This window comes from Hemiscyllium ocellatum, chromosome 1 (genome assembly GCF_020745735.1).
Source record: "Hemiscyllium ocellatum isolate sHemOce1 chromosome 1, sHemOce1.pat.X.cur, whole genome shotgun sequence".
NCBI classification, from domain to species: Eukaryota; Metazoa; Chordata; class Chondrichthyes; order Orectolobiformes; family Hemiscylliidae; genus Hemiscyllium; species Hemiscyllium ocellatum.
The window spans coordinates 1,684,935-1,710,763 of record NC_083401.1 but is presented as its reverse complement, the minus strand read 5'-3'; the positions used below and the strand labels follow the sequence as shown (position 1 = coordinate 1,710,763).

Here is a 25,829-nt window from a genome sequence, read left to right as displayed (position 1 = left end):
CATCCCTGGACACTATGGGACAATTTCTCACGGCCAATCCACTCTAACCTGTACATCCCTGGACACCTTGGGACAATTTCCCATTGCCAATCCACTCTAACCTGCACATCCCTGCACACTATGGGACAATTTCCAATGGCCACTCCACCCTAACCAGCACATCCCTGGACACCACGGGACAATTTCCCATGACTAACCCACCTCACCCCCCTCTTCCTGGCATGTGAGCCGAAACACACTCCGACATGGGGAGAATGTATAAACTCCATGTAGACACTCGCCAATGATTGGAATTGAATCAGGTCGCTAGTGGTATGAGGCAGTGGTGCTTAGCCACAGTGTTGTACTGTCACGGGGAAATAGAGAGGCCAGGGTGAGAAAGTGGGTTTGGTCAGGGTAAGACGAGAGCAAGTCAGGTAGAGCAAGTGAGCAAGCATGATGGGAGAGAGCAAGAAAAGGGGGTACGGAACATAGGATTTGACACACCGAGGGAGAGGGGAAGAAGCGTGGAGCAGTGTATAGAGTGTGGAAAAGCCGGGCAGAGAGAGAGAGAGAACAGACGCTGGATTGAGAGACAGGACACAGTGAGAGAAAGAGCAAGACTATGGGGAATGAGAGAGAAAGAGAGAGAGAGAGAGCGCGACGGGAGGGGGACTGGAAGGCGACTTGTGCTGGAAGGAGAGGTGGATGGGGAGAGAAATTGTATGGTGCCAAATCTAAACATCCCATGATTGTCCATAAAAACCCAGGAGATTTAAACAGCAAAGGATAGCTCATGGGAGCCATAAAAACTCCAATCTGCAGGTCGCCTTCAGGCAGTGTATAAAGTATGGGGTCAAGTTTTAATTAGAGAGATACAGAAACCAAAGAGAGGGCATGAAAGAATATTAGCCAGCAAGATAAAGGAAAACCTAAAGATATTTTACTGGAATACAAAGAACAAAATGGTGGTTAGGGCCTCACTTTCCTTCTTGGTAAATGAAGAAGGGAACTTGTGTGAAGACGCAGAGGATCTGTGGAAGATTTTTAAATGAATTATTTGTCATCTTATTCAGAAAGGATAGAGATAAAGTGGAAATAGTAATCCATGAGGTGCAATGAGATATTGAACAAAATACTCTTCATAATCTTGGAAGTGTTCGAGTTGTGAAAGTGGATAAGTCACCAGGGCAGGAAGGATTATTCCCTCTGGTGTTGAAGGAGATCAGGGAGGATTATTTTCCAATCTTCACTGGACATAGTTGAGGTGCAGGAAGGCGGGAGGAATGCAAATGTGGTTCCATTGTTTCAAAAGAGTACATAGAAAATGCCAAACAATTATAGGCCAGTTAGTCCTTCTTTGGTGAGCACATTGTTAGAATCAATCCTGCAACTTAGAAAGGCCTGGACTATTCATGGATAGTCAGCATTGTGTTTTTAAGTCAAGGTCATACCTTACAAATTTGATTGAATTCCTTGAGGAAGTGACATATAGGATCGCTGAGGATTGAGCAATGGATATTAGCTCCTTGAATTTTAGTAAAGCATTTGACAAGGTCCCAGATGGCAGTATGGTCAGAAACATTAAAGCCCATGGGATCATGGGTAATGGGTTGAATTGGATCCAAAATTGGCTTAGTAACAGGAAACAAAGGGTAAACAATAGTTGTCCTTGGGAATGGATTAAAGCTCATGAGTTTTTCAGAACCAAAGGCTGAGGGAGTAGTAATGGTTGTAAAGAGGTGAGAGAGCTCCAGAGAGGGTCTTAATAGCAAAATGTCAATCTGCTGTGAGAAAACCAGGCATTAGGGCAGAGAGCTTGGAGCTGTTCAGGTGAGGAATCCAAAAGAAAAACAGGTTCTTGCTCCGAAGTTTGAATCCTGAATATTGCCCCGTGCTGTAAAGGGAAAGTGAAACACTGCAGCCGGCCCAGGACAGAAATGGGAGCGCTGTGGCACACTGAACTGACAAGTGATAGGAAGATCAAGGTCATACCTGAGGTCACCCATTCCGTTGGAGAGGCGTCCGTATTGTCGGGAATGAATGCAGGGGAGTAGACAAGGAAATTGCTGCTGCTTTTGGAAGGAATATGTGGACATTGAGGAGGTAAAACAGTGCATTACACCTGCACTTGGGAAGCTACCGTGGGCTTGTAACACAATGTTGGGGACTACTGAGCAGTGAACCGGAATGTCATGGTGGGAATGGTCCCTGTGTAATACTGAAAAGGGACGAGAGAGAAAGATGTGTTTTGTGGTAATCTACTGGAGATGGCAGGAAGATGATGTGTGTGGATCCTTGTAGATGGACCTCAAATGAGAGATTATAGTTTTAAGTCAAGAAATGCTAGAGTTAAAACACATGAAAAGTTACTTCTGTTAAAGTCATACAGTCATAGAGATGTACAGCATGGAAACAGACCCTTCGATCCAACCCGTCCATGCTGATCAGGTGTCCCAACCCAATCTAGTCAGCATGGACAGGTTGGACCGAAGGGCCTGTTTCCATGCTGTACATCTCTATGACTCTGACACCTGCCAGCAACCGGCCCATATCCCTCCAAACCCTTCCTATTCATATACCCATCCAAATACCTCTTAAATGTTGCAATTGTACCAGCCTCCACCACTTCCTCTGGCAGCTCATTCCATACACGTATCACCCTCTGTGTGAAAAAGTTGCCCCTTAGGTCTCTTTAATATCTTTCCTCTCTCACCCTAAACCTATGCCCTCTAGTTCTGGACTCCCCCACCCCAGGGAAAAGACTTTGTCTATTTATCCTATCCACGCCCCTCATAATTTTGTAAACCTCTATAAGGTCACCCCTCAGCCTCCGACGCTCCAGGGAAAACAGCCCCAGCCTGTTCAGCCTCTCCCTATAGCTCAGATCCTCCAACCCTGGCAACATCCTTGTAAATCTTTTCTGAACCCTTTCAAGTTTCACAATATCTTTCCGATAGGAAGGAGACCAGAATTGCACGCAATATTCCAACAGTGGCCTAACCAATGTCCTGTACAGCCGCAACATGATCTCCCAACTCCTGTACTCAATACTCTGACCAATAAAGGAAAGCATACCAAATGCCGCCTTCACTATCCTATCTACCTGCGACTCCACTTTCAAGGAGCGATGAACCTGCACTCCAAGGTCTCTTTGTTCAGCAACACTCCCTTGGACCTTACCATTAAGTGTATAAGTCCTGCTAAGATTTCCTTTCCCAAAATGCAGCAACTCGCACTTATCTAAATTAAACTCCATCTGCCACTTCTCAGCCCATTGGCCCATCTGGTCCAGATCCTGTTGTAATCTGAGGTAACCCTCTTCACTGTCCACTTCCCCTCCAATTTTGGTGTCATCTGCAAACTTACTAACTGTACCTCTTATACTCGCATCCAAATTATTTATGTAAATGACAAAAAGTAGAGGACCCAGCACCGATCCTTGTGGCACTCCACTGGTCACAGGCCTCCAGTCTGAAAAACAACCCTCCACCACTACCCTCTGTCTTCTACCTTTGAGCCAGTTCTGTATCCAAATGGCTAGTTCTCCCTGTATTTCAATCAGTACAATTCACTATTCCAGAACCTGATGTAAGTCTGGACAGTAAAGACATTTCAGGAAGAGAGATTAATTTGATTTATTATTGTCACGTGCTGAGATATAGTGCAAAGTATTGTTTTGCATGCTATCCAGACAAATCTTACCTGATATAAATATGGTCAGAAGTCACATGACGCCAGGTGACAGTCTGATCGGTTTATTTGAAATCTCAAACTCTCAAACCGCTGCTCCTTCTCCTCTAACTGACAAAGGAGCAAGTACTTCGAAAGCTTGTGATTTTAACCAAACCTGTTGGACCATAACCTGGTGTCATATGACTCCTGGTCTTGTCTAACCTCATCCAACACTGGCATCTCCACATCATGCCCTTCACTGAGTCCTCCCTTGACTTGTTCCTTCTTCCAAAGTGCATCACCTCACATTTATCAGCATTAAATTCCATCTGCCACTGAACTCTCATCCACCTAGTCTGTCTATATCCTGCATTTTAAGACCTTTCTCCTCACTGTCAACAACTCAGCCAATCATTGTGTCCTCTGCAAACTTTCTTTTATTATTTGGGGCAACAATGATTAGCACTGCTACCTCACAGCGCCAGGGACCTGGATTTGATACCAGCGTCAAATGACTGACAGTCAGTGTGGAGTTGACACATTCTCCCTGTGTCTGCATGGGTTACCCCTGGGTGCTCTGGTTTCCTCTTGCAGTGACCCTGGGGGAACCCAAACTGGGCATCACTGAGCAGGTGTTGCTTGATAGCTCTGTTACTGACCCTTTCCATCACTTTACTGATGATGGAGAATGGATTGATGGGGCAGTAATTGCCTGGGTTGGATTGGTTGCTTTTTATGCATTGGACATACCTAGGCAATTCCCCACAGTGTTGGGTAGATGCCAGTGTTGTAACTGTATGGGGAGAGTTTAGCTAGGGGAGCAGCAAGTTCTGGAGCACATGTCTTCAGTACTATTGCCAGAACATAATCAGGGCCCATAGCCTTTGCAGTAAGCAGTGTCCCCAGCTGTTTCTTGTTATCATGTGGAGTGAATTAAATTGGCTGGAGACTGGTGTCTGTGATGCTGGGGATCACTGGCAGAGGCTGAGATGGATCATCCACTTGGCACTTCTGACTGAAGATTGTTGTGAATGCATCAGCCTTATCTGGGCTGGGCTCCTCCATCATTGAGGATGGGGATATTTGTGGGGCCTTTTTCCTCGGATGGTGATGGCAAACATGAGGGACCATAGCTTTAAATTGAGGGGTGATAGATATATGTCAGAGGTGGTTTCTTTACTCAGTAGTAGGGGCGTGGAATACCCTGCCAGCCTGCAACAGCAGTAGACTCGCCAACTTTAAGGACATTTAAATGGTCATAGGATAGACATATGTATGAAAATGGAATAGTGTAGGTTAGATGGGCGTCAGATTGGTTCCACAGGTTGGCACAACATCGAGGGCCGAAAGGCCTGTACTGTGCTGTAATGTTCCGTGTTCTAAGGTTGGACTGAAGTTTTGAAAATATGGAGATGTCTTGACAAAATAGAACAGGAGAAGCTGTTCCATTTCATAAAAGAATTGAGGGTGAGAGGGGAGAGATGTGAAATAATAAGTAAATGAAGCAAATCAATTGGTGAGAAGCATTTGCCTGTGGCTGAAACAAAGGGGAATGGTACAGAGCAAGATGCCCACTTGGGGAGTCAGTGCAGACACTGTTGGTCAAATAGCAGCTGCCTGTGTGCAGCAGCTGTGTGTTTCTGAGGGTTCTGTTCTGCTGTCCCTGTTACACACACTGTGGCTGAGGTAGAATCACTGACTGACCCTCAGAGCACACTCATTTTGTAATAGTGTGTGTGATATTTCAGGATGTGGGACTTGTTTGAATTGCAAACAGTCAGAATATTGTGACTGTGATCTGATTGAAGGCTGTGTGGCTGGTCTGGTCAGGGGAGTTGCCTGGCTGTCATCAGGCAGAATGGGATGCTGGGAACTTCCTCTGGGTTTATCTTTAATAAGCAATCAGCAACAACCACATGATAGCTTGGGCAGGGAAGTAACAATGAACCTTTGTCGCAATAGATTTCAGCATTCTCCTCGCAGCAGGGCTCACTGAGCTGCTGTAAATAGCTGAGGCTGGTTCCCCTGGTTTCAGTGATTTTGCTGGTGCTGGACCTGATCTCCTGGGTATTCATATCCCAAACTCTGATACTCAGAGCATGATTTAATCTCTCGGAGAACAGTATGTCCTGCTGTCTGACTTTACCTGGTACTTGGATCTCCTAACAAGATTTTGTTTTGGCAGCTCCAGCTCACAACGTGGTTCTCTAGATTTCCTTTACTCAGGCACGTTTTGGTTTTATTTCTCTCTCTCTCTCTCTCTCTCTCTCTCTCTCTCTCATGTTCACTCACTCACTTGGTGCTTCTTTTTGTTAATCACTATTGTGTTTTCTTCACAGACGAGCAGCAGCAGGATGAGTGGTGAGGCAGGAACTGGCAAGCCCCTGAAGGTGGGCTCACGTGTAGAAGTGATTGGGAAGGGACATCGTGGTACTGTCGCTTATGTGGGTGCCACAATGTTTGCCTCTGGCAAGTGGGTTGGAGTCATTCTGGATGACGCCAAGGGTAAAAATGATGGCACAGTGCAAGGCAAGCGATATTTCACTTGTGAGGAGAACCATGGCATCTTTGTCCGCCAGTCCCAGGTACTGTATTTCATGTTACCGTGTGATTGGGGGGGCTGTTTGAAATTGCAGGGACGATTGGGCATATATATGCCTGCATTTCGAATGGGTGCATGTACTTGTAGTGGCTGTCTGTACACATGAATTCAGCAAGGGTAACTGCACTGGGGTGTGGTTTATGTAATGGTGGGGCTGTGTCGATGCTTGTTTTTAATTATTCAAGGAATGTGGACACTGTTGGCTGTACTCACATATATTGCTCCCCACCATTACCCTGGTGAAGGTGGTGGGGGAGTGCTTTGTGAAACCACTACATTCCATACACTGTGGGTTGACCCGCAATGCCAATAGGGAGGGAATTCCAGAATTTTGACCCAGCCACAGTGAAGGAACGGTGATATATTTCCAAATCCGGATGGTGAGGGGCTTGGAGGGGAACTTGCAGCTGATGGTGTTCCCATGCATCTGCTGCCCTTTGTCCTTCTCGATGGAAGTGGCCATGGGGTTGGAAATTGTTAATTGAAGCTGATGTAATGACCCAAGGAGTTAGATTGTAAACTAAATTCTGGCTTGATAGATCAGTTTTTGTTTTGGTTTTAAAATGGTGGTCTCTCACTAAACTATAAGAATGCAATGTTAAGCTTCTGTTTAACAATGAGGAAGAGACTTACTCAGCAAAAGGGATGAGGCTAAAAAAGGACATTACCCCAAAGCATGGCTTGTGTTGGAGAAAATCCATTTCTTTTACACCTTGATGGCTTTAATTTGACTTCAACAGCCAGTCTGGAAAATCTGATTGAGTGATTGTTTCTTCCTGGAGCTATCACACAATGCAACTTAAATGTTCTCCACTTCAAATAACCACCTCCATGTTTGTAAATTAAATCACAATTGACTGAGGTGTGGGGAGGGGATGGGTCAGTAACAATAGCACTGCCAAGCCCTGTGCCCCCTAATACTCTGTTCAAGGTTTGTGCGAAGATTTGTAGCTCGGGTGCTCGTTGTTGTGGTTCTGTTCGCCGAGCTGGAAGTTTTTGTTGCAAACGTTTTCGTCCCCTGGCTAGGCGACATCATCAGTGCTTTGGAGCCTCCTGCGAAGCGCTTCTTTGATGTTTCTTCCGGTATTTATAGTGGTCTGTCCTTGCCGCTTCCGGGTGTCAGTTTCAGCTGTCCGCTGTAGTGGTTGGTAGATTGTGTCCAGGTCGATGTGTTTGTTGATGGAGTTTGTGGATGAATGCCATGTCTCTAGGAATTCCCTGGCTGTTCTCTGTCTGGCTTGCCCTATGATAGTAGTGTTTTCCCAGTCGAATTCATGTTGCTTGTTGTCTGCGTGTGTGGCTATTAGGGATAGCTGGTCGTGTTGTTTCGTGGCTAGTTGATGTTCATGTATGCGGATTGTTAACTGTCTTCCTGTTTGTCCTATATAGTGTTTTGTGCAGTCCTAGCATGGTATTTTGTAAACTACATTAGTTTTGCTCATGTTGGGTATCGGGTCCTTTGTTCTAGTAAGTTGTTGTCTGAGCGTGGCTGTTGGATTGTGTGCCGTTATGAGTCCTAAGGGTCGCAGTAGTCTGGCTGTCAGTTCTGAAACGCTCCTGATGTATGGTAGTCCGATTCACGAGAGAAGAAGAAAAGGATAGCCAGCTCCCATTCCTAGACGTGATAGTACAGAGAACACCGAACGGAGAATTCACCACAAGGGTACACAGGAAAACAACACACACAGACCAAGTCCTAAACTATGAAAGTAACCACCCCAACACACACAAACGAAGCTGCATCAGGGCACTATTCAAAAGGGCCACAACACACTGCAGTACACCAGAACTGCAAAAAGAAGAAGAGGAACACCTATACAAGGTATTCGCCAAAAACGGATACCCGCGCAACTTTATCAACAGATGCCTAAGAGATAGACCACGGAACGAGGACATGCCACAACCAAAAGGACTAGCCGCACTACCATACATCAGGAGCGTTTCAGAACTGACAGCCAGACTACTGCGACCCTTAGGACTCATAACGGCATACAAACCAACAGCCACGCTCAGACAACAACTCACTAGAACAAAGGACCCGATACCCAACATGAGCAAAACTATTGTAGTTTACAAAATACCATGCAAGGACTGCACAAAACACTATATAGGACAAACAGGAAGACAGCTAACAATCCGCATACATGAACACCAACTAGCCACGAAACGACACGACCAGCTATCCCTAGTAGCCACACACTCAGACAACAAGCAACATGAATTTGACTGGGAAAACACTATCATAGGGCAAGCCAGACAGAGAACAGCCAGGGAATTCCTAGAGGCATGGCATTCATCCACAAACTCCATCAACAAATACATCGACCTGGGCTCAATCTACCAACCACTACAGCGGACAGCTGAAACTGACACCCGGAAGCGGCAAGGACAGACCACTATAAATACCGGAAGAAACATCAAAGAAGCGCTTCGCAGGAGGCTCCAAAGCACTGATGATGTCGCCTAGCCAGGGGACGAAACGTTTGCAACAAAAACTTCCAGCTCGGCGAACAGAACCACAACAATACTCTGTCCTGCCCTGTCTCCCCACCCAGTACCTCCTGCCCAGTCTCTACCCCCCCCCCCCCCCCCCCCCCCCCCCCCCCCCCAAATGTCTCCCACCCTGTTTCCCCCCCATAGTTCTTTGAAAGTGCCCTCACAGATAGACAGGGTGGTTAGGAAGGTGGTTAGCATGCTTGCCTTCCTGATGGAGGGCTTATTGCTTGGAGGATGGCTAATGCCCAAAACGCGGATTCTCCTGCTCCTGGGATGCTGCCTGACTGGCTGTGCTTTTCCAGCACCACACTCTTCAACTATAGGAGTTGGGCCGTCAAGCTGAGGTTGTATAGAATATTGGTGAAGCCATGTTTGGAATAGTGTGTACAGTTCTGGTCCCCCTGCTATCGAAAGCATGTTATTAACTTGGAGAGAGTTCCAAAAAGAAATCCTAATCGGACTGAAAGGTCTGTTTCTGTGCCACCTAACACTATGTTCAGCACCTTCCCATGCGTGTGCAACACATTGTTTTTGGATTTGGGATGAGTGGTTGAAGTTTGGAGATGAACTGAATGGAAATATTTGGTGTCAGCTGTGGCCTGATGTCTCTACCTCTGTTTCAGATTCAGGTTGTTGAGGATAGTGCTGACACCACTTCCCCTGAAACCCCACAGGAGCCCTCCTCTTCAAAGGTTCCGAAGCGAGGTAGGAGATCCTTTCTCAAGGTTACACACTGGAAATCTCTCTGTTCTGTTAATTATTAATGTCAACCTCAATGGAGAACTGATCACGTTTGGGCTCATTCATATCATCTCTAACTACGGTTGTGGTGCCAAATGACAGGAGGGTGGCTCATGTTGTACCTTTGTTTAAGAAAGGCTGGAAGAAGAAGCCTGGGAACTATCAACCTGAGGCTGACTTTGCTCATGTGTACGTTGTTGGAGGTGATTCTGAAAGATGGGATTTATATGCATTTAAAATGCAAGGATTGATTAGGGATAGCCAGTGTGGGTTTCTGCAAGGGAAATAGAGTCTTTCAAACTTGATTGAGGTTTTGTTGTTTGAGGAAGCAATCCAGAAGAATGGTGAGAGCAGAGGGGTAGACATTGTTTATTGGGACTTCAGTCAAGCCTTTGACAAGGTTCTGCATGGTAAACCAATCAGTCAAGTTAGATCACATGGGACTGAATGGCTTAATGGCAGGAAAGCTGAAAATGTGTTGCTGGTCAAAGCACAGCAGACCAGGCAGCATCTCAGGAATAGGGAATTCGACGTTTCGAGCATAAGTCCTTCATCAGGAATGACAGAGAGTAGCCAAGCAGGCTGAGATAAAAGGTAGGGAGGAGGGACTTGGGGGAGGGGCGATGGAGATGTGATAGGTGGAAGGAGGTTAAGATGAGGGTGATAGGCCGGAGTGGGGTGGGGGCGGAGAGGTCAGTAAGGAGATTGCAGGTTAGGAGGGCGGTGCTGAGTTGAGGGAACCGACTGAGACAAGGTGGGGGGAGGGGAAATGAGGAAACTGGAGAAATCTGAATTCATACCTTGTGGTTGGAGGGTTCCCAGGCGGAAGATGAGGCGCTCCTTCTCCAGCCGTCGTGTTGTTATGTTCTGGCGATGGAGGAGTCCAAGGACCTGCATGTCCTCGGTGGAGTGGGAGGGAGAGTTAAAGTGTTGAGCCACGGGGTGGTTGGGTTGGTTGGTCCGGGCAGCCCAGAGGTGTTCTCTGAAGCGTTCCGCAAGTAAGCGGCCTGTCTCCCCAATGTAGAGGAGGCCACATCGGGTGCAGCGGATGCAATAGATGATGTGTGTGGAGGTACAGGTGAATTTTTGGCGGATATGGAAGGATCCCTTGGGGCCTTGGAGGGAAGTGAGTGTGGAGGTGTGGGCGCAAGTTTTACATTTCCTGCGGTTGCAGGGGAAAGTGCCGGGGGATGGAGGTTGGGTTGGTGGGGGGTGTGGATCTGACGAGGGAGTCACGAAGGGAGTGGTCCTTGCGGAACGCTGATAGGGGAGGGGAGGGAAATATATCCCTGGTGGTGGGGTCCGTTTGGAGGTGGCGGAAATGGCGGCGGATGATACGTTGTATGCGGAGGTTGGTGGGGTGGTACGTGAGAACCAGTGGGGTTCTGTCTTGGTGGCGGTTGGAGGGGCGGGGCGGAGGAGCGGGAAGTGGAGGAGATGCGGTGGAGGGCATCGTCGATCACGTCTGGGGGGAATCTGCGGTCCTTGAAGAAGGAGGCCATCTGGGCTGTGCGGTGTTGGAACTGGTCCTCCTGGGAGCAGATGCGGCGGAGACGAAGGAATTGGGAATATGGGATGGAGTTTTTGTAGGGGGCAGGATGGGAGGAGGTGTAGTCCAGGTAGCTGTGGGAGTCAGTCGGTTTATAGTAGATGTCTGTGTTGAGTCGGTCGCCCGAGATAGAAATGGAAAGGTCTAGGAAGGGGAAGGAGGAGTCTGAGACAGTCCAGGTGAATTTCAGGTCGGGATGGAAGGTGTTAGTAAAGTTGATGAACTGTTCAACCTCCTCGTGGGAGCACGAGGCAGCGCCGATACAGTCATCAATGTAGCGGAGGAAAAGGTGGGTGGTGGTGCCAGTGTAGTTGCGGAAGATGGACTGTTCCACATATCCTACGAAGAGGCAGGCATAGCTGGGGCCCATGCGGGTGCCCATGGCAACTCCTTTAGTTTGGAGGAAGTGGGAGGATTGAAAAGAGAAGTTATTCAGGGTGAGGACCAGTTCAGTCAGTTGAAGGAGGGTGTCAGTGGAAGGGTACTGGTTGGTGCGGTGGGAAAGGACGAAGCGGAGGGCTTTGAGGCCTTCGTGATGGGGGATGGAGGTGTACAGGGACTGGATGTCCATAGTGAAAATAAGGCGTTGGGGACCGGGGAAGCGAAAATCCTGGAGGAGGTGGAGGGCGTGGGTGGTGTCCCGAACGTAGGTGGGGAGTTCTTGGACTAAAGGGGACAGGACCGTGTCGAGGTATTGGGAGATGAGTTCGGTGGGGCAGGAGCAGGCTGAGACAATGGGTCGGCCGGGGCAGTCAGGTTTGTGGATTTTGGGCAGGAGGTAGAAACGGGCGGTGCGGGGTTGTGGGACTATGAGGTTGGAGGCGGTGGATGGGAGATCCCCTGAGGTGATGAGGTCCTGGATGGTCTGGGAGATGATGGTTTGGTGGTGGGAGGTGGGGTCATGGTCAAGGGAGCAATAGGAGGAGGCGTCCGCGAGCTGGCGTTTGGCCTCAGTGGTATAAAGGTCAGTGCGCCAAACTACCACCGCGCCTCCCTTGTCTGCGGGTTTGATGGTGAGGTTGGGATTGGAGTGGAGGGCTGCACGTTCTGAGGGTGAGAGGTTGGAGTGGGTGAGAGGGGTGGACAGGTTGAGTCGGTTGATGTCACGGCGGCAGTTGGCTATAAAGAGGTCGAGGGCGGGTAGGAGACCAGCACGGGGTGTCCAGGTGGATGGGGTGTGTTGGAGGCGGGAGAAGGGGTCGTCAGAGGGTGGGCGGGAGTCTCGGTTGTGAAAGTAGGCAGGGAGGCGAAGGCGGCGGAAGAATTGTTCAATATCTCGGCGCGTGTTGAACTCATTAATCCGAGGGCGTAGGGGAATGAAGGTGAGGCCCCTGCTGAGGACTGATCTTTCATCCTCAGAGAAGGGGAGATCTGGAGGGATGGTGAAGATCCAGCATGGCTGGGAGCTAGGACCTGGTGTAGGACTGGAGCTGGGGCTGGGGGTGGGGACAGAGATCGAAGTAGGGACGGAGTTAGACGTGGTGACGTTGCTCGATGTGGGGGCGGAGTCAAGCGTGGGGGCGGGGTCATGCGTCGTGACGGAAATAAGCGTGGGGGACGGGGTTACTGTGGTGGCGAAAGTCGGTGTGAGGGCGGAGTTATGCGTGATGATGAACGTTTGCGTGGGAGCGGGGTTATGCGTAGTGACGAAAGACGGCGTGGGGGCGGGGAAACCTGAGGATTTGTGGTCCTGCAGGTTAGTGATGTCAGTGGGGGCGGAAGTGGCTGCGCCGACGGCAACCGGAGGGGCGGAAATGGTTGTGGCGACTGAGGAATGGTGGTCATTCCTGGTAGCCGCGTGGGTCGTGGGTCCGTCGGTGATCGTGGAAGTGGTTCTGTGTGCGGTGGTCACTGGGGCAGTTGTTGGGGCGGCGATCGCGGGTGCTCCGAGGTCGGTGGGGGCGGAAGTGACGTCATGGTGGGCGGCGGCCTTTTGTGCCGCGGGCGCTGTGGAGGCCACATGTGTAATGGCGTCCGACAGGCCTATAGAAGATTCTGGAATAGTTGAGGAGCCACGAGTGTGGGGGTAAGTACATGAAAGTTTTTGGTACTTGCTGTCTTTAATCTCTGATAGGGCTAGGAAGAACTGTTTGTTGAGTTTGTGGATTCTTCTGTAGATGAAGAACAGCAGGGGTCCTTTGCAGGTCTGTGAGAGTGTTGTCCTGAGCTGGGGTAGGGCTGATTGCAGGGAGTGTAAGTGGTGTCGCATGGCTGCAAGGGTGGAGCGGAGGATCCGGAGGGAGGTCTGTTGCTGGAGGCTTCGGATTTGTTGTAGGTACAGGTTGTCCTGGTTGGGTCCAAATTTTGTTGGTTGGAATGTAGTTCGGAGTCCGTGTGGGATCAGTCGGTTCCTTAGGCAGGTGCTGAGGAAGGAGATGTGGCTGTGGTAACGGGTCTGTTTGAGAACGTGGCTGAAGAGCTTCTGTGCAGAGGAGATGACCTGGGGGGTGCAGTGAGAGAGAGACTCACTGAAATCCTTGTAGAGGGAGGAAGAGAGCTTCTTCAAGGAAGGCATCTTTGCAAGAGGATTCGCAGTAGGTTAAAATCTTCGAGTAAAAAATGAGGTCTGCAGATGCTGGAGATCAGAGCTGAAAAGACAGGATGATGATGGAGGGTGTTTTGGACTGGAGATCTATTACCAGTGGTATTCCACAGGGATCAGTTCTGGGTCCTTTCTTTGACATTTATATAAATGCCTTAAATGAGAATGTAGAAAGCAGGGTTAGTAAGTTTGTGGATGACACTAAGAATGGTGGTGTAGTGGACAGTGAAGATGGTTATCGAAGATTACAAAGAGATCTTGATCAAATCAGTCAGTGAGCCCGAGAGTGGCGAATGGAATTAAATTCCGATAAATGTGAGGTGTTGCATTTTAGTAAAAGGTCTTGGATAGTATTGTGGGACAGGGAGACCTCTGGGTTCAGCTATATAATTCTTTGAAGTTTGCATCCTTGGTAGACGGGGTGCTGAAGAAGGCTTTTAGCACACTTGCCTTCATTGCTAAGACCTATGAAAATGAGGTCTTCATTCCTGATGAAGGGCTTTTGCCTGATACGTTGATTTTCCTGCTCCTCGGATGCTGTCTCACCTGCTGTGCTTTTCTAGAACCACTCTAATCTAGACGATGGCTATGAGTTGGGATGTCATGTTGAGTTTGTACAGGACATTGGTGAGGCCTCTTCTGGAGCACTGGGTCCAGTTCTGGTCTCCATGTGATAGGAAGGATCCTATTCAGCTGGAGAGGGTTACCAATATGCTGCAGGGAATGGAAGGTTGGAGTTATAAGGAGAGTGCCAGACTTTTTCATTGGCCCATAGGAGTTGACAGGTGACATCGTGGAGGTTTATAAAACCATGAGAGGTATCGATAAGATGAATGGCAGATTTCTTTTCCTTGGCCAGAGGATTTCAAACTTTGACCAGAGCTCCTATTATCAAGGTGGGAGGAGGCAGCTATAAAAAAAAAACTTGAGAAGTAGTAGATTCAGGTGACATTATGATAAGTACATTAATAAGAAATGTTTGGAGGGATATGAACTATGTGCAGGCAGGGAGACCCAGTTTAGTTTGGTAACATTGTCATCATGAAGGCAAATCAGGGTAGAACTTATACACTCAATGGTAAGATCCTGGGGAGTGTTGCTGAAAAACAGCTTCATAGCTCCTTGAAAGTGGAGTTGCAGGTAGATAGGATAGTGAAGGAGGTGTTTGGTATGCTTTCCTTTATTGGTCAGAGTATTGAGTACAGGAGTTGGGAGGTCATGTTGCAGCTATACAGGACATTGGTTAGGCCACTGTTAGAATATTGTGAGAAATTCTAATTTCCCTCCTATTGGAAGGATGTTGTGAAACTTGAAAGGGTTCAGAAAACATTTGAAAGGAGTTGCCAGGGTTGGAGGATCTGAGCTACAGGGAGAAACTGTATAGGCTGGGGCTGTTTTCCCTGGAGCGTCGGAGGCTGAGGGGTGACCTTTATAGAGGTTTATCAAATCATGACGGGCATGGATAGGGTAAGTAATCCAGGTCTTTTCCCCAGAGTAATGGGGTCCAGAACTAGAGGGCATAGATTTAAGGTGAAAGGGGTAAGATTTAAGCGGACATAATGGGCAACTTTTTCACACGGAGGGTGATGCATGTATGGACTGAGCTGCCAAAGGAAATGGTGGAGGCTGGTACAATTACAGCATTTAAAAGGCATCTGGTTCACCAATATCCTCCAGCAAAACCAATCTGCATTCCTTACATGTGACTCCAGACCCACTGCAATGTGGGTCGAGCCAATCACTCGGTTGTCTCAATCGCTACGATGTCTGAACAAAGAAATGAGACTGGATGGAAAACCAGGCAGCTGTTTCGACACTGGAATAGATAATGGCAGAAATAGCCCTGTTGACTCTGCACGTTTCTACTTTTTAACAGCTGGGGGCTAGTGCTAAAATCAGGAATGATGTCTCACAGATGAGTATTTTGACGGGATCCATCACTTGGTATGGCAAGTGGTATTGCCCAAGACCACAAGAAAGTACAAAGCTGTGAAGGCAGTCCATTCCATGACAGAGTAGCGTTCGACTTTGTCTCCACTTCCCACTGCCTCAGGAAAGCAGCCAACATCAGCAATGAGCCCAGCCACACTTCCATCCTCTGCTGTCTCACACAACATACAAAAGTGTGAAAACATACCAACAGATTCAAGAACAGCATCTTCCCCGATGTTATCAGACTTATGCATGGACCTCTTGTGTATTAGAGATGATCTTTATCTGTCACTGTAACACTGTATTCTGCATTTTGTTCTATTACCCTGATGTAAGGTATAATTTGTCTGGTTGGGACGCAATACAACACTTTTCACTGTATCTTCGTATCTATGACAATAATAAATCAAATCACATCAAAATCAAGCAACAGCCTGACATAGTCACAGAACCATAGAATCCTTACAGTATGAAAACAGGCATTCCATCTGAAGAGCATCCCAGCCCATCCCTGTAACCCTGCATTTCCATGGTATATCCACCTCGCCTGCACATCCCTGGACACTACAGGGCAAATTGGCAGAACACCTGTGTAGCTTTGGACTGTGGGAGGAAACCGGAGCACCCGGAGGAAACCCACACAGACACGGGAGAATGTGCAAACTCCACACGGACAGTCACCCGAGGCTGGAATCAAACATGGGTCCCTGGTGCTGTGAGACAACAGTGCTAACCACTGAGTCACCATCTCACCTGGACACTATCCCAGACCCCACCATCACCATCCCTGGATATGTTCTGTCCCACCAGTGGGGCAGCACAGTGGGATACAGTGGAGAGGGAGTTGCCCTGGGAGTCTTCAACATTGACTTCGGACCCCATGAAGTCTCATGGCTTCAGGTTAGACATGAGCAAGGAAACCCCCTGCTGATTACCACGTCCCGCCCTCCCTCGGCTGATGAATCATTACCCCTCCATGTTGAACACACTCAGAGGAAGCACTGAGGGTGACAAGGACACAGATGTCCCCTGGGTGGGGGATTTCAATGTCCCATTACCGGGAGGCTTGGTATCCTTGCCAGCTGCAGGTGCATCTATCCATGACAGTATCGGTAGAAGTTTTTCTTGTTAATTTTTCATTTTGTGGGCTATGAGTGTCACTGGCTATGCCCAGCATTTATTCTCATCCCTAATTTCCCCTTGAGAGGGTGGGGGTGAGCTGCTGCCTTGACCTGCTGCAGTCAATGTGCTGTGGGGTGACCCACAATGTCCCTGAAGGAGGGAATTCCCAGATTCTGACCTAGTTGCACTGAAGGAACGGTGATATATTTCCAAGTCGGGATTGAGAGTGGCTTGGAGGGGAACTTGCAGGGGGTGGTGTTCCCATGTATCTGCTGCCCTTGTCCTTCTAGTTGGAAGTGTTCGTGGGTTTGGAAGGTGCTGCCTGAGGATCTTTTGGTGATTTTCTGCAGTGCATCTTGTAGACAGTACACACTGTGCTACTGAGCGTCGGTGGGGGAAGGAGGGGATGTTTGTGGATATGGGGACAATCCAGCAGAGGCTGCTTTGTCCTGGATGGTGTTGAGCTTCTTGAGTCTTGTTGGAGCTGTACCCATCCAGGCAAGTGGGGAGTGTTCCCTCATCCTCCTGATTTGTGCCTTGTAGATGGAGGACAGGCTTTGGGGAGTCAGGAGGGCAGTTACTCGCTGCAGTATTCCTAGTCTCTGACCTGCTCTTGTAGCCACTGTGTTTCTGTGGTGAGTCTTGTTGAGCTTCTGGTCAATGGTAATGATGTTCACAGTTGGGGATAGAGTGACAGACAGTGGGGGAATAGTGTGACAGACAGTGGGGGGATAGAGTGACAGACAGTGGGGGGATAGAGTGACAGACAGTGGGGGGATAGAGTGACAGACAGTGGGGGGATAGAGTGACAGACAGTGGGGGGATAGAGTGACAGACAGTGGGGGGGTACTGTTGAATGTCAAGGGGCAGTGGTTAGATTGTCTCTTATTTGTGATGGCCATACCCTGGCATTTGTGTGGTGTGAATGTTACTTGCTACTTGTCGGCCTAAGCCTGGGTATTGTCCAGATCTTGTTGTATTTGAGCACGGACCTGCTTCAGTACCTGAGGAGTCAGGAATGGTGCTGACCATAGTCCAATCATCAGTGAATATGCCCCACCTCTGACCTTGTGGTAGAGGGAAGGTCATTGATGAAGCAGCTGAAGGTGGTTAGGCCCAGGATACTATCCTGAGGGACTCCTACAGAGATGTCCTGGAGCTGAGATGACTCCCCTCCAACAACCACAACCATCTTCCTATGTGCCAGGTATGACTTTAACCAGCGGAGTGTTTGCTCCTGATACCCATTGATTCCAGATTTGCCCAGGCTCCATACTTGGTCAGATGCAGCCTTGATGTCAGGGCTGTCTGTCTCCCCTCCCCTCTGGAATTCAGCTCTTTTGTCCATGTTTGACCCAAGGCTGTAATGAGGTCAGGAGCTGAGTGACCCTAGGGGAACCCAAACTGGGTGTCACTGAGCAGGTTATTGCTGAGCAGGTGCTGCTTCATAGCTCTGTTGATGACCCCTTCCATCATAGTCATAGAGATGTACAGCATGGAAACAGACTCTTTGGTCCAACCCGTCCATGCCAATCAGATAACTCAATCTAGTCCCACCTGCCAGCACCCAGCCCATATCCCTCCAAACCCTTCCTATTCATATACCCATCCAAATACCTCTTAAATGTTGCAATTGTATCAGCCTCCACCACATCCTCTGGCAGCTCATTTCATACACGTACCACCCTTCGTGTGAAAAAGTTGCCTCTTAGGTCTCTTTTATATCTTTCCCCTCTCACCCTAAACCTATGCCCTCTAGTTCTGGTCTCCCCCACCCCAGGGAAAAGACTTTGTCTATTTATCCTATCCATGCCCCTCATAATTTTGTAAACCTCTATAAAGGTCACCCCTCAGCCTCCGAAGCTCCAGGGAAAACAGCCCCAGCCTGTTCAGCCTCTCCCTGTAGGTCAGATCCTCCAACCCTGGCAACATCCTTGTAAATCTGAACCCTTTCAAGTTTCACAACATCTTTCCAATAGGAAGGAGACCAGAATTGCATGCAATATTCCAACAGTGGCCTAACCAATGTCCTGTACAGCTGCAACATGACCTCTCAACTCCTTTACTCATACTGATGATGGAGAGCAGACTGATGGAGTAGTAATTGGCCGGATTGGATTGTCCTGCTTTTAATATACAGACAACCATCACACTGTCCTTGTGGAGACAAAGTCCCACCTTCACATTGAGAATACCCTCCACTGTGTTGTGAGGCACTGTCACCCTGCTTAACGGGACAGACTTCAAACAGATCGAACAACTCAGGACGGGGGCATCTATGAGACACTGTGGGTCATCAACAGCAGCAGAACTGTACTCCACCACAATCTGTAACCTCATGGCCTGGCATATCCCCCACTCGACCACTACCATCAAGTCAGGGGATCAACCCTGGTTCAATGGAGCGTGCAGGAGGGCATGGCAGGAGCAGCACCAGGCTTACCTGAAGATGAGGTGTCAACCTGATGAAGCTACCAAACACGATTACTTGTGTGCCAAATGGCATAAACAGCAAGTGATAGACAGAGCTAAGTGATCCCACAACCAGTGGATCAGATCTAAACTCTGCACTCCTGCCAATCCGGTCATGAATGGTGGTGGATGTTTAAACAACTTATAACTGGAGGAGGCTTCACAAATATCCCCATCCTCAATGATGGAGGAGTCCAGCCCAGATAAGGCTGATGCATTCACAACAATCTTCAGTCAAAAGTGCCAAGTGGATGATCTATCTCAGCCTCTGCCAGTGATCCCCAGCATCACAGACACCAGTCTCCAGACAATTTAATTCACTCCACATGATATCAAGAAACAGCTGGGGACTCTGGATATTGCAAAGACTATGGGCCCTGACAAGATTGCAGCAACAGTACTGAAGACTTGTGCTCCAAAACTTGCAGCTCCCCCAGGAGAAAGTGAGGTCTGCAGATGCTGGAGGTCAGAACTGAAAATGTGTTGCTGGAAAAGCGCAGCAAGTCAGGCAGCATCCAAGGAACAGGAGATTCGACGTTTCGGGCATAAGCCCTTCTTCATCCCTGAAGAAGGGCTTATGCCCAAAATGTCGAATCTCCTGTTCCTTGGATGCTGCCTGACCTCCTGCGCTTTTCCAGCAACACATTTTCAGCTTGCAGCTCCCCTAGGCAAGCTGCTCCGGTACAGTTATAACACTGGTATCTACCCAACAATGTGGGAAATTACCCAGGTATGTCCTGTGCATAAAAAGCAGGACCAATCCAACCCGGCAAATTTCCATCCCATCAGTAAAGTGATGGGAGGGTCATTATCAGAGTTATCAAGCAGCACCCGCTCAGCAATAACCTGCTCAGTGACACCCAGTTTGGGTTCCCCCAGGGTCACTCAGCTCCTGACCCCATTACAGCCTTGGGTCAAACATGGACAAAAGAGCTGGATTCCAGAGGGGAGGGGAGACAGACAGCCCTGACATCAAGGTTACACATGCCATCCTGGAACCCGGGCAAATCTGGAATCCATAGGAATCGGGGGAAACTCACGGCTGGTTGGAGTCTCTGCCAGTGGTGTTCCACACGTGTCTGTGTTGGCATCACACTATTCATGATATCCATGAACGAGCTGGATGAAGAAAGTGAGGGCATTGTTGCTATGTTTGCAGTTGACACAAAGACAGTTGAAGGGGCTGATGATGGGGAGGTTAGAAAGGACTTGGACAGATTAGGAGAATGGGCAAAGAAGTGACAGATGGAGTACACTGTGACAGTGTGAGGGTATACACTTTATTAGGGAGAATAGAGGCATGGACTGCTTTCTAAATGGGGAAAGACCTCTGAAGTCTGCAGCAAGAAGGCACTTGGGTTTACGATTCTTTACGATATATCGGTTCAGATGGCAGTTGGATAGGCAAATGCAATATTCACGTTCATTTCAAGAGGGCCAAAATGTAAGAACAGAGATGGACTGCTGAGGCTGCAAAGGCTTGGTCAGAGCCATTTGGAACATTGTGAGCAGTTTTGTATGGAAGGAAGAATGTGTTGGTCTTGGAGAGGGTCCACAGAAGGTTTACAAGAGCGATCGTGTCATATGGGCTTGTCATATGCGGATTGGTTGAGGACTCTGGTCCGTAATTGACGGAGTTTCAGAAAAGTGGCGGGGGGGGGGGGGAAGCGATCTGATTGAAGCTAACAGAATACTGAGGGGCCCATGTAAAATGGGTGGTGTGGAAAAGGGGTTTCCATCCAAACAAGAGACTCGGACCCAAGGGCACAGCCTCCGGGTGAAGGGACGGAGAGGAGGAGGAATTTCTCCAGCCAGGGGGGGTGTGGGGAATCTGTGGGACTCATTGATGCAGAGGTCAGGTCATTGAGTGTATTTAAGGTAAAGTTAGAGAGGTTCCTGATGAGTATGGGGATCAAGGGCGATGGGGGAGAAGGCAGGAGAATGGGGTTAACAAACCTATCAGCCATGATTGAACAGCAGAGCAGACCTGATGGGCTGAGTGGCCTCATTCTGCTCCTGTGTCTTGTGGACGATCACTGGAAGGCTGCACTGTCCTACGAGGAGAAATTAATTAAATTCTTGCATTTGACATATTGAGAGACTACCTGATGAGAGTTCAGGCCCAGCATGTCCCAGGAAGGAGGTGGGACAAGGCTGGCACATTCAGGGACCCTTGGATAACGAGGAAGGCTGTGAATTTAGTCAAAAGGGGAAAAGAAGCACATGTAAGGTTTAGGAAGCGAAAATCAGACAGGGCCCATGAAGAATATAAAGGAAGCAGGAAGGAACTCCAGCACGGAATGAGGAGAGCAAGAAGGGGCCATGAAGTGACCTTGGTGAGCAGGGTTAAAGAGAATCCCAAGGCATTCAATAGATTAATTAAATACAAGCGGATAACGAGGGAGAGGATAGGGCCACTCCAGGATATAGGAGGGAAACTGTGTTTGGAGCCAGAGGGTGTGGGTGAGATCCTAACTGAGTACTTTACATCAGTGTTCACCCAGGAGAAGGGTGTGGGGGACGGTGAGACCCTAACTGAGTACTTTACATCAGTGTTCACCCAGGAGAAGGGTGTGGGGGATGGTGAGACCCTAACTGAGTACTTTACATCAGTGTTCACCCAGGGTTGTATAGTTGGGAGGTTGGCCTTTGTGATTGTCCGGGCCAAGTTCACCACTCTCTGTAACCGTCTCCGATCTTGAATGGTACAGGTGCCGTACCAGGTAGTGATACACCCAGACAGAATGCTCTCAGTGGTGCACCTATAAATGTTGGCAAGGGTATTCACCGTCATCCCAAATTTCCTCAGCTGCCTGAGGAAGAAGAGACATTGTTGGGCCTTTGTAACCAGTGCACCCACATGAAGAGTCCAAGAAAGCTTGTTGTGGATGACCACTCCCAGGAGCTTGACACTCTCCACTTGTTCCACCCTCTGTGCTGTTAATGTGTAGGAGGGCATGAGTAACATCCCGCCGAAAGGCAGTAATGAGTTCCTTGGTTTTGCCGGTAGGGAGAGCTGGGATGTTCTCAGTGCACCATTTTTCCAGGTCTTCCACCTCCATCTGTAGTCTGTTTTGACGCTATCTGAGATTCGACCAACTATGGTGGTGTCATCAGTGACCTTGTAAATGGTTAAAGTCTGGTATTTGGCGATGCAGTCATGGGTATACAGGGAGTACAGTAGGGGGCTGAGCAACCCTGCGGGGCTCCAGTGTTAGTGAGGATGAAATATAGTCCCCAATCTTCACTGACTGTGGCCTGTGGGTCAGGAAACTGAAGATCCAGTTTAGATTAGATTAAATTAGTGTGGAAACAGGCCCTTCAGCCCAACAAGTCCACACTGACCCTCTGAAGAGCAACCCACCCAGACCCATTCCTCTACATTTACCCCTTCACCTAACAGTACGGGCAATTTAGCACGGCAAATTCACCTAACCTGCACAGTTTTGGACTGTGGGAGGAAACTGGAGCACCTGGAGGAAACCCACGCAGACATGGGGAGAATGTGCAAACTCCACACAGACAGTTGCCTGAGGCGGGAATTGAACCTGGACCTCTGACGCTGTGAGGCAGCAGTGCTAACCACTGTGCCATCGTGCCGCCCACTTGCAGAAAGTGGGGCTTAGTCCGAGATCATTAAGTTAAGTAATCAGTCTTGAGGGGATAATAGAGTTGAATGTTGAACTGTAGTCAGGCTGATTGACGAGGGTAGAGCAGTGGATGTCATTTACTTGGATTTCACTAAGGGTTCGTAAGATTGCAGACGATACAAAGATTGGTGGAGTTGTGAATAGTGTAGAAGTTTGTCAAAGGATACAGTGGGATATAGATCAGTTGGGATATGGGCATAGAAATGGCAGACAGAGTTTAATCAGGGTAACTGTGAGGTACCGCACTTTGGGAGACCAAACATTAATGAAAAGTTTACAGTTAATGCAGGACCCTGAACAGCATTGCAGTACAGAGGGATGCTGGGGTTCAAGTAAAAACTCCCTGAAAGTGGCCACGCGGGTAAGTCAGATGGTAAAGGAGGTGTATGGCATGCTTGCTTTTATTGGTAAGGAAATTGATTAAGGAATTGGTAAGGAAGAGTCAGGATGTCATCTTACAGCTTTGAGATTTTGGTTTAGCCACACTTGAGTCTTGTGTTCAGTTCTGGTAGTCACATTCCAGGAAGGATGTGGAGGTGTTGGAGAGGGTGCAGAAGAGGTTTCCCAGGTTGCTGCCTGGGTTAGGAGGTATGAGCTATAAGGAGAGGCTGGAAAAACTGGGGTTGTTTTCCCTGGAGTGGCAGAGGCTGAGGGGAGACTTGATAGAAGTCTATAAAATTGAGATGCATAGATAGGGTTGATGTCAGAATCTTTTTCCCAGAGTTGGAATGTCTAATACTAGGGGGCATATACTTGAGGTGAGAGGGGGAAAGTTTAAAGGAGATGAGAGGGACCAGATCTTTCCACAGAGAATATTAGGTGCCTGGAATGCACTGCTCGGGGTGGTGGTGGAGATAGGTACGATAGGGGCATTGAAGGGACTTTTAGACAAACACACGAGTATGCAAGGAATGGAGGGATCTGCACCAAAGGCATGCCGAAGGGATGAGTTTAATTTGGCATCATGGTTGGCACAACATTGTGGGCCGAAGGGCCTGATCCTGTGCTATCCAGTTGTGTGTTCTGTACAAATGACAGAAACCTCCCAGTACCATTCCCTTTCCCTCCTGTTTGGAGACAGTGTGGGATCCAGTTTGCTGTCTTGCCTGGGATCCCATGGGCTGATAACACTTTGAACCAGCCTTGTGTGTGGGACTTGTTAAAGACTTTGCTGAAGTCCATGTAAACCACTTCAACTGCACTGCGCTCACCAATACATTCTGTCATCTTTTCTAATGACTCCATTTAATTAACCAAACAGGATCTCCCCCAACTATCTCTGATCAGTCCCTGCCTTTCCAATCAATGATTCATCCTGTCTCTGAAAATTGTTCCCTAATTTCCCTCCTGCTGCTGTCAGTCTTTGTGCTCTGTTCAAGGAGGGCAGCGAGGATAGGCCAGGGAATTACAAAGGAGCCACATGACCTATCCTCCAGTCATCGAGCACTTCACTTGTGGCCAGCATGGTATTAAATATCAGCAGCCTGGGACACATCTCATCAGGCTTTGTCGATTAATGCACCTTCATGGCTGCTAAAATATTTAATACTTCCTCCTTATTGATGACAACATGCTGTAGAACCTCACCATCTGCTCTGGCTACAATGTCCTTCCCCTTTGTGAATACAGATGAGAAGTATTCATCTCCGAGCTCACCCACGCCCTTGTGCTCCAAGCACAGGTTGCTCCTTTGGTCTCTAATTGGCCCCACTGTTTCCTGGTAATCCTCTTGCTATTAGAATCCACAGAAAATGCTTTGGTGTTTTCCTCTTTGCTATCTGATCAAGATATTTTGTGGCCACTCTTTGACCTCCTAATTTATTATCTTAAACAATCCCCTCCCTACAAACCTTCCATGCTTTTGAAGGTGCTGCTCAGATTTTAATGCTCTGTTCCTACTTTTTTTTTATCAAACTCTCTATCCCTTGATTTTCAGGAAAAACTCTGCAGGTCAGGCAACATCTGGGGACAGAAATCAGAATTAATATTTGGGATCCTTCCTAAGAACTAATGGCAGTGAGGAGAATGTTGGTTTATGTGGGAGGGGGGTAAGGAGGCAATCAGGAGGTGGGGGTCGAGCCTAAAGAGAGGGAAGAGTTGGACAGCCGAAGGAGTGGATAACCATCTGGCTGAAGGGGTGTAGCTGTTAGTAGGGACTGTTCGTGACTGTCAATGAGAAGTGTGAGATCAAGGCCTGATGTGTGGGGTAGGGGGCTAGGAGATAGGAGAGTTCAAGCCCTAAGTTATTAAACTCGATATTGAGTACAGAGGCTGCAGGATCCCCAAGAGAAAATGAGGTGCTGTTCTTAAGACATATGCTGAGCTTTGTTGAAGTACTGCAGCAAACCTGAGGCAGACATTGGCCACCAAACGGTGGTGTTATACAGTCATAGAGATGTACAGCATGGAACCTGTCCATGCCAACCAGATATCCCAACCCAATCTAGTCCCACCTGCCAGTACCCGGCCCATCTCCCTCCAAACCCTTCCTATTCATACACCCATCCAAATGCCTCTTAAATGTAGCAATTATATGTAGCCTCCACCACATCCTCTGGCAGCTCATTCCATACATGTACCACCCTTTACATTCACATCAAAATCACGTATATAAATGATGAAAAGCAGTGGACTCAGCACTGATCCTTGTGACACTCCACTGGTCACAGGCCTCCAGTCTGAAAAGCAGCCTTCCACCACCACCCTCTCTCTTGTATTTTTGAAATTAAAAATCTCACAACATTGTCTGATCGAGGTATACAAGATAATGAGTGGCATAGACAGAGTCAATAGCCATAGACTTTTCCCCAGGGCAGGATTGACGGTACGAGAAGTCATAGTTTGAAGATATTAGGAGGAAGGTATAAAGGAGACGTCAGAGGTAGGTTTTTTACACAGTGAGTTGTGAATGTATGGAATGCATTGCCAGCGGTGGTGGTGGAGGCAGAGTCATTGGGGACATTTAAGCGACTGCTGGTCATGCACATGGATAGCAGTGAGTTGTGGGGTGCGTCGGTTGAGTTACTATATTTTACATTAGGATTAAACCTGTGCACAACATCGTGGGCC

The 25,829-nt window shown here is 48.3% G+C and overlaps 1 protein-coding gene across 3 annotated transcripts in view; it reads left to right on the top strand.

Annotated features, from left to right (window-relative positions):
• LOC132819861 (dynactin subunit 1-like) overlaps nt 1–25,829 on the top strand; it is a 188,068-nt gene that overhangs the window by 23,277 nt on the left and 138,962 nt on the right. For 2 of the 3 annotated variants that reach the window (XM_060831929.1, XM_060831802.1), the window contains exons 1-3: nt 5,592–5,880; nt 5,994–6,239; nt 9,376–9,457. In XM_060831929.1, coding sequence (XP_060687912.1) covers nt 6,009–6,239; nt 9,376–9,457 — 313 coding nt within the window. In that variant the 5' untranslated portion in view covers nt 5,592–5,880; nt 5,994–6,008. Of the gene's footprint in view, nt 1–5,591; nt 5,881–5,993; nt 6,240–9,375; nt 9,458–25,829 lie in introns of those variants that run through there. The other variant, XM_060831889.1, reaches the window with a different exon arrangement.